Source organism: Vigna radiata, chromosome 6 (assembly GCF_000741045.1).
Source record: "Vigna radiata var. radiata cultivar VC1973A chromosome 6, Vradiata_ver6, whole genome shotgun sequence".
Lineage (NCBI taxonomy): Eukaryota > Viridiplantae > Streptophyta > Magnoliopsida > Fabales > Fabaceae > Vigna > Vigna radiata.
Genome location: NC_028356.1, coordinates 9,252,953 through 9,262,371, shown reverse-complemented (window position 1 = coordinate 9,262,371; position 9,419 = coordinate 9,252,953). Strand labels below are relative to the sequence as shown.

The window sequence follows — 9,419 nt, the reverse complement described above, 5'->3', positions numbered from 1 at the left end:
AGTTCAGTTAGTGTAATTTACAATTCAGTTAATAGTTTAGTTCAGTTAGTGCAGTTTACAGTTCAGTTAATAGTTCAGTTAGTGTAGTTTACAATTCAGTTAATAGTTCAGTTCAGTTCATACTGTAATTTAGTACAATTCAGTATAGTTCAGTTCAGTTTGATAAAACAAAAAACAGTTCAGTTCAGTTTGTCTGAACTGTTTTACAGTTAAGTTTTTAGCAGTGCAGTACAGTTCAGTTCGATTTGCCCACCCCTACTAAAAACAAAAAACCAAAACCCAAAGATCCAGCGGCCAACCACGACGAAGTTTCGTCGATCTCCGCAAACCTGTCGCTCAAGACACAGCACGTGAACCACCATCTAAACCCCAAGGGTCGCGCCTCTGCCGTTGTGTCGGTCACAAGCTCCGCCGCCGCGGACCACCCCAAAGCTGTCGCGAGTCCCAACGTGAGAGAAAGGAAGCTGCCATAAGGTTGCAGAGCAGCGCCGAAGGAGAAGAAGAGGGTAGATTGAAATTGGGATTTCCAATTCAGGGTTCATAATAGGGAATTTTCCTAATTTAGAAATTAGGGTTCATGATTAGATTTCTCCAGCAACACCGAACAGAAGAAGGAAACCGGAAAAGGAAAATTCCTTAGAGTTTCAATATGAGGCCACCCAAAATTAGGGTTCCGAAGCATATTCAAAAATCAAAAATTGGAAATTCTTAATTGGATTTTAATTTCCTTTTCACCAAGAATTAATGCCCGTAATTGATCACAGATTTGTAATTTATATTCAATTAAAAATTCCCAAATTTGGTTTATGCAATTTAATCATAAATTAACATGCTCTGATACCAATTGTTAGAAATTTATGATTATCATATACCAATTAATGAGTAATAAACTAGTTCCCAAATAGTAATGCAGAAGCCTACCTAAAGACATTGGGAATCAATAAACCTGAATTTACTCTTGTGATCAACTTGAATTAGTAGTCTATGATCTTCTTTCTATAGAAGACCTTTAGTTTCCTCTAGATTTTCTCTTCTGATGGGGATAAAGAGAAAGAATCAGGAATGAATAGTTGTGCTCGGGGACCATGACCCCTTAAATAACCTCTGGCGGTTAATATTCTTTAGTTTCAATAATTACAATTTGACCCCTTCGATAAATTATAATTATTGCTGGTCTCTACACAATACCTTTCATGACAAATATACCCTTAACCATATTTATCTTAATTAGATTACTTTATAAAATTGGCTAATAAAATATAATGTCCTAACACATTTAATATTTACTTTTATATATATATATATTGACCAAATTGCTAACACGGACTGCTTGTTTCTCGCCGACGACAACTCTCGTATCGGAATATAAAAATAAATCTCAGAATGAGCTTTTCGGAAGATGTTTCTGCATCAGTAAAATTGTCTTCTGAAAAACTTGTTCAAAAAAATTTCATATTCCAAAATGGCTATTCTTGAAATTATTTTCTGATTTAAAAATATATTTCCAAACATCTATTTTCGAATATAAATTTTTAATAAACTATTCGAAAAGCATTTTTAAATTTAAAAATACTTTCCACAACATTTATTTTTTTATATTCTGAATTCAAAAATACATTATGATGATGAAATATTTACAGATTTAAAAATACCTTTCTAAACATGAAGGTTCTTTTTTTAAACTAACTTCCAAACTTGCTTTCACCTTCACTCTTTCACCTCCCATCACACTTTGAGTGGGATTTTGCCTTCAATCTACAACTATATTTCTGAGATGTTTAATTCAAAGGTTAGACAATTGGTCATACCTTTGTATCAGGATGCACATCCAAAACATTTGGTAATTCACCATTGGTGACAGAATTTTCTATATTGTAATAATCTTGAGAACCAACCTTTGGCCGTTCCTTATTTTGTTGTTGCACCACCAAAACTGAGCCGTCAAAGGTAGAATCTGAAGACACTAACATGTCTGCTACAGACCCAAGTTCTGGGTACTCAATCCACTCATGCATTCCATAGAACATTGAAGACTCACTCTCGTGGCGTCTACCAACCAAAATCAAATCAAAGTAACCTTCGAGTTCTCTAATGACAGCAACCATTTCAAAACTATTTTTCACAATTTGCTGTTTGAAATCATGTCGTTTCATTTGGAGGCAGTTACTCATAAACTTGTGAACTATTTCAGCATCAGGGTCTCTTATGATCGAAGTTCTTCTTTTCTTGCGAGGTTCCGTTATCCTGATTACAGTGACACTTACATTGGGGTGATCTGCTATGCGCATTGCATATGCCAATGCTTCACGGTCATCTGGCCCTTCTATAAATACAACTGCAACATTATAAAAGGATGTAGTTGTGAGAGGGTTGTTGCTAACAAAACTCCCACGTTCAACTAAGATCCCAACGGAACAAGGTGCGGTTCTTAGCAAATTGCGATTCAATGCTCTAATGGGATTTGCTAATTCTATAACCCCAGTTTTTCCAAAGTGCCTGTGAAAAGGCGCAATTAATATGCATGCTCTTTTCTCTGCAGCCTGCATGCATATCTCATTGTGCATTGTCTCATAATGGGAGATACATGTGTAGACTTTCACATTCACGCTTCTGCTGTGTTGGTCATATGATTTAAAGGCATTTATTATGTTCAATGAATGATTAGTGCGCCATAGGTTGCTGCTGCACTTGAGTTCATGATCTATCAAAAGTGGGGCTGTTCTACCTTTCAGTTTAAGCAGGTGTAGAACATGGCAGTAAATGGGACTTTCAACTCTAGAGTTAGATATTTCTAGAAAATTGATCATGGATGTAGTGTTTTCCTCGCAGTGTATGCATGTAATGATCGGAAGTTCAATGTCGGGACGAGAATGCTCAATGGTTCTCCAACTTGTTAGAGACAAGTAACTTTTAGATGGGTCATACAAGAATTTCACTATAGGGTTGGAAGCTGCTGTCAACCATATTAAAGCTATCAGCATTTGCGCGTACGATCTATCATCTATAATCTGCAAGACATAAAATTTAAATCATTAATTAATGTCTTTGCATGAAAAATAAAAGCTTAAATCGATTAACAACAATACTAGGGAGAGAAATGTTATTTGTAAGTAAAGCTTACATGAAAGTAGTGTAAACTTTGCAAGTTCAGCAACTGTGTGATGCCTTGGGAATTGAGGATGAGACCTAAGGCAAGTGCATCAATGAGTGGCATGTTGCAGTAAAGTGAGGGCAACACAGCTCCTGCAAGCTTGGCAAAGAAGTTAGCTATGGCCAAAAATTGTACAACTGTGAAGTCATAGAGATGAACTAGATCGATCTTGAACATAGCACTGGTAGAGAAGAAGAACAACGGCAAAAGCAGTCCCGAGATCAAGGTATCTAGCCTCTCTACCAATGCTGATCCAAGAGGTGGGCCTTCTGGCACTGCTAGGCCAAGAATCAATGGTCCAACCATGTAGTGATCACCAATGATCTCACCAAGGAGTGAACTCCCCAACACCATAACATAAATGGAAACTATGTAGGACTCTTTCACAGGTTCCCCTTTGGGCGTCATGCGTATCATCCATAACATGATAGGTCGACAAATACACAGGATGACAAGCAACAACAAAATCAGAGAGAGGCAATCAAATGAAAAAGATAAGTCTGTGTATTTCTGCACAGCGTTTGGATATAGTGTGCGTAAAATGCCTTGCCATAACGCGCTGAGTGCTCCATTTATCATAGATGAAGAGATTGCTAATCGACCAACCTCAGAACTTAGGAGCTTAAAATCTTGTAATGCACTGGCAGTGGCTTGAAAGGAACCAGTTGTTGAGAAAGCCGCCATAATATATAGATACTTGTAGATTTCTAATTCCGGGGACAAATATTGCCTTAGAATATAAGCAACACATAAGCTAAAGAAGAGTGGCAGTAGACAAGAACACAAGCCAATCGCCCAAGTCTTTTTCCCTGTTCTAAAAACTAAAAGTGGATCTACTTTCACTCCCATCAAGAACAAAAACATCGTCATCCCGAAAAGAGAGATTGCCTGAGCTACATAGAGGGGTCTTTGGCTACTAAGGCTTAAAATTTTCCACAAAAATGTTGGTCCCGTTAGCAATCCTGCCTGAATAATACATGCATTTCCATAACCAAATTAAGTATTAACTTAATTATATCCAAGAGTAAAGATAGCATAACACATTGATATTCATTTGACACACTTAATAAGGATAAAATAGTCTTAAAATAGTGAAATTTTTTTAGTTTTTTGAAAGAAAATGATTTTTTGATGCACCTAAATTTTTTACAATTATTTGACATTATCCTTCTTTACTTTTTTTCTCTCTTCTTTCTTGAAACAATACAAAAGTTTACATTTTTATAACCATTTCACCCTTGTACTCTATGTCAAATGAATGTAAAAGTATGTCATGGTATCATTACTCTTTTCCAAAAAGAAGAAACTAAAAAATAAAGGGTTAAATATGTTTTTAGTCCCTAAGCTATCAAAAGAATTTGTTTTTAATCTCTCTTTCAAAATAAAGTACATTTTAGTCCTCCTTCTTATGGAAACCTTAATTTTTGGTCCTTCAAAACTAACATCGTTAAAAAACAACTGATGTGACTAACAGTAATATACCATGTCATGTTTTTTTCTAAAATCTCTCAGCTCCTCTCTCTCCCTCTGACTCTACACAACCACCTCCGACGCCACTTCCAGAGCCGCCTCAAACACCTCCACCCTGATCGTGAACCGCACCTTTCTTTCCACGGTCGTCTCCTGGAGTTGGATCTTGAAACTGTTTGAAGAAAATTCTTTCCAAATTTACATCCGCTCTCTTTAAAGACGGTCTAGATCTCAACCTAAAGAATTATTCTAAACGTCTAGAACTTCCAAATGATCAAGATGTGCTAGTGTTGCCGGAACAGTACCATTAAGTTCTTGAAGCTCAAATTTAGCCTTCTTAACTTCTCTAGCGTTATATTCCCCACCAGCTGGTTATCACCTAACTGCAACACTAAAAGAAAGAAAAAAAGGAGTACTATAGGCATCTTATTCATACAGAATAAACTCGAGGCTCGTAACAACTTATCTCGTAACATTAAACCTTTGAAAAACCTTCATACAAAAACAATTGTATATAGCTTACCTTGGAGTATCTCACCAGAAAGGTTGTTATAATGCAAGTATAAACCCGACAAGCATTTGAGTTCAGCCAGTGCTGGAGATAGCCAACCCGAAAGACCCTTTCCCTACAAGGAGATGTTGGCCACTTTCTGGTTCTGGTTGCATGCAACCCCTTCGAACAAGCCACTGCATGGGTCACCGTCACTGATCCACGAGGCTAGGATCTTGTCATCTAGGTCCAAAGTGGACTTCAACTCCATCAAAGCTCTAAGCTCGACAGTTCCAATAACCATGCGAGGAATGAGAAATGAAATCAAAAGAAACAGAGAAAGAAGGCCAGGAATTTCCATATCTGGTTTTTGAGTGTGAATTTGGCAGGAGAGAGAGCTCACATGAGTGTAAGATTTTATCTGTAGTTTGAATAATCCAAGTTTGAGTTTGGATTTTAAATGTGGCCGTAAATAATGTAACTTGTTGGTCAACTTGTTAGAGTGAAAGTCTGAGGCCAACATCATACAGAAAAGATGGATAACATCTTTATAGCAGTGTCGCTTAACGAAACCTTGAATTATGATCATTGTTGAAGCAACAGTTAGGTCAAACATTTCTTCAAACATTTGGCAAGCAACATGGAAAGTGGTCGAATCCAACCCAGATGGATTAACGTATTTGTGTATAGCTGATACTTTATGCTTATTGGCATGATGGGTTTCAGTAATATAGCTACATGAAACAACTAAGGGTGCAATCCACGTGTGAGCAACGCAGAGTCTAGAAACTATGTTTCTCAATTGAATCTTCATTTATGGAAGTTTTCACATTGATGTGGTTCCCTCCCATATCACAACCTTTTGTTGTACCCGAGGAATTGTGTATTTTGTGTTGTATTTTTCTCAAATCAACGTTGTGTTTTCTTGTATCTACGTTTTCCCTGCACATGTAACTATGGGTGATGGATTTGGCTTGCTTGTTGCTCTCACTAATTGTTGTCATTTATTGGGTCCATCCCTGAGAAAAACACAGTCAAAGACCATCTAGAAATACATTCAAAGACCATCTTTATACAGTCAAAATACAGTCATCAACAACTCTAAATGGGCAGGTGGTTGAGTTTCACGGTGGCAGAGGTAAAGGACTTCAAGATTCGGGTCCAGGGAACGGCCGTGGAAAGGAAGGGACGGCTCACGATCACACAGTGGAAGTGTTCGATGTGACACTGGAGGTGTTTGTGGTAGAGTCGGAGGAGGGAGGGAGAGGAGCTTGGAAAGATATCAGAAAAAAAATGACTGGCATATTACCTTTATTCACATAAGTTGGTTTTTAATGGATTAGTTTTCAAGGACTAAAAATTAAGGTTTTTATAAAAAGAATTTTACTTTAAAAGAAGGACTAAAACACAAATTCGTTTGATAGTTTAGGGATTAAAAACATATTTAACCCAAAAATAGAAAAAAATATTGTGAAATGAATGTAAAAAAATTATGTGTTAAAAGTATAATTTTTCTATATTGAACTCCAATTTTTCACCACATGCATTCCTAATTATGAGTTAAGCAACCATTTGTTCACACTTTACCCTTTAGTTAATTCTCACTATTTTTCCATAGGGGAGTATGTGTATGCATCAATATTATACCGTTTGATGATAAAATAGTTTGCTTTTTTATTAGGTTTAATTATTTTGATAGTCTCTATTTTCGGTGATTTTTTTCAGTTAGGTTCCTCATTTTTTTCTTTCACAATTGGGTCCCTATTTTTGAAAAATTGAAACAATTAGGTCACTGTCGTTAGGTCCGTACTAACACCGTTAAAAAGGATGACACGTGTCAGCTCGTGATTTTTTTGAATTTTTTAAATATATTTTTAATTATTTTTATTTTTATTTATTTAAAAAAAATTGCCACGTGGCAATGACAATGTGAGGTGGCACTGATAGTGCCACGTGTCACTATCAGACCACGTGTCATTAGATTTGTCTCAATTTGATCCCTATATTTTTAATTTGTCTCAATTTGGTCCCTGTATTCTTATTTTGTCTTAATTTAGTACTGTTTTTTTAAAAAACTATACAATTTTGTTTCTCTCCAAGTTCAAACAAAATTTTATTTGTATATAAATCTTTATAAAGAAATTTATACAAATTAATTTTTTTATTAGAAAAATAAAAAAATTACAAACTAACATATGACACATTTTTATTTATATAGTAGTAAAGAAATCATTTAACCTAAATAATATGAATGACTAACCTATAAAAGTTAACATCTTAATAATAAATATTTGTGTAAAGGTAATCTACACAAGTATAGTCTCAATACTTCCTCAACAATTCATAAAAAGTTTATAGAGTTAAATATTTCGATTTAAAATACATCATTACTAATAATTTGTTTAACAGAAACAAATTTAAAGACAAAAATTAAAAAATGTACATACAGTATTTTATTTGGGAAGGAACAAATTTTTTAAAATTTTTAAAAAAAATTAGGACTAAATTGAGACAAAATAAAAATACAAGGACCAAATTGGAACAAAACAGTGTCGCCTCACACTGTCATTGCTACATAGCACAATGTCATGACACGTGGCAAATTTTAATTTTAATAGAAAAAAAATAAAAAATAAAAATAAAAATAATTAAAAATATATTTAAAAAATTCAAAAAAATCCACATGTCAACGGAACTAACGACAGTGACCTAATTGCTTCAATTTTTCAAAAATAGAAACCCAATTAAAAAAAAAAAATGAGAGACCTAACTGAAAATAGTCACCGAAAATAGGGACTATAAGAATGATTAAACCTTTTTATTAAAGCAAACATTGTTTTCCATGTTATAAAAGCCATGTCTACATCAGTAATACAAATGAACATTTAAAGCCAAACCTACATGTACAATAGCATGTAAAACACAACTAAAGGTGCTTTAAGCATTCGTTATCTGATCAAAATTCTAATTTATTTTGATAATATGCAAAATAAAGATCAGAAACTTTACAGTTATAAAAACATATGATGATACTAGAAAATATATGTTGTATTACCAGCACTTGGGGAATGAAGGTAGTCTCTCCGAGGGGGAGAAGAAGGAATTCCAAGCATGAGGTGGACAAACAGGCTAAGCAGGCTTGTAAAGTGACCACCGTTAGCGTGTAGTTTAAAGGGTTGTCGTCGTAGAATATTCCTTTGGGATAAACTTGAAACTTTGTTGAAGGTTCACAAATCCATATACTTGTGTTTAAGGACACGTTTCCGGCCATCGACATTTTGTCACCTAAAGAAACAGTTCCGACAAATCAACCATGATTTTCAAAAGATCATGTAATATGAGGAGAATGAAGAAGAAGGGATGAAGTCAAAATCTTCCGATATAAACTCGTTTATGGGAGATGTAGATTATGCACCAAGAACTTCTTGACAAGTTACTATGATTATTTTTTTCTAACGGCAATGCTGAATTTCGGATTGGTGACTATTAAAATTAGTTTGTTTTGTGATTGGATGATGATATTTTTGGTTGTGACATAAAACGGTACAAGCATTTAATATCACCTTTTATTGGCATTTAATTAACACAGATTAACACTAAAATCCCGTTACAACATCTCCAATAAGCTCATGCATGCATGCTATAAACTACAAACAGGCCATAACTTCTCTATGTAATCACCATTTCATAGGTTTGTAAAGTGCACATTAGATTGGATTTATTTCTAATAGATATATAATCACTTGTATCTTAGAAGATTGCTAAGAAAAATCACATAATATATATATATATATATATATATATATATATATATATATATATATATATTTTAAAAAAGTAAATTAAAACTGTTTTGAATTTTTCTATTGAAAAATGAACTTGTTTCGGATTGAACTTGTGGCTTGGTAAAAGCAATCAATTCAAGACTCAATTCAAATGATTAATATAGTGACTCATTTTTGGCAGCGTTTTGCTAAAATTAATGACTTAATATCATTACCTCTTATAAGCATTGACCTTAAGTTCTTAATCCATTCGAGAAAAGTACTTTAGGATGTTACATTTCTCACAATATAATCATAATAACGAGAAATTTAATGAGAATACATTTTTCAATATTTATGTTCTCCAAACTTCTTTTCTTAATCTATTTCTTTGTTTATATTTTCTCTTCTCACACTTCTTTATGACTTACTATGAAATAACCTTATAATTATTAGATAAAGAAACCTAATATCTTTTATAAACCAATATACATCAAGTTAGCTTTTATTTTATCTTAATTTTATTTTATTATGATTTTTTATA

General features: G+C 34.0%; 1 protein-coding gene across 2 annotated transcripts; it reads right to left on the bottom strand.

The window, feature by feature from the left end:
• Positions 1-1,627: 1,627 nt before the first annotated feature.
• Positions 1,628-6,434, bottom strand: LOC106763380 (cation/H(+) antiporter 15). 2 transcript variants are annotated; one of them, XM_022782072.1, is made up of 4 exons: positions 5,145-6,434; positions 4,634-5,012; positions 3,122-4,117; positions 1,628-3,008 (listed from the first exon to the last, which is right to left on the bottom strand). In XM_022782072.1, exons 2-4 carry the CDS (start codon positions 4,634-4,636, stop codon positions 1,803-1,805), a joined length of 2,205 nt encoding a protein of 734 aa, XP_022637793.1. In that variant the 5' UTR covers positions 4,637-5,012; positions 5,145-6,434; the 3' UTR covers positions 1,628-1,802. The 2 variants fall into 2 exon arrangements, with proteins under 2 accessions (XP_022637793.1, XP_022637794.1); XM_022782073.1 differs by lacking the exon at positions 4,634-5,012.
• Between the last annotated feature and the right edge of the window lie 2,985 nt (positions 6,435-9,419).

What these genes read in the sequence shown, in the direction of transcription:
- LOC106763380 (XM_022782072.1), bottom strand. An exon ending in AAAGTTTACACTACTTTCAT is followed by an intron (nt 3,009 to 3,121) that starts GTAAGCTTTACT and finishes TATGTCTTGCAG; the next exon opens with ATTATAGATGATAGATCGTA.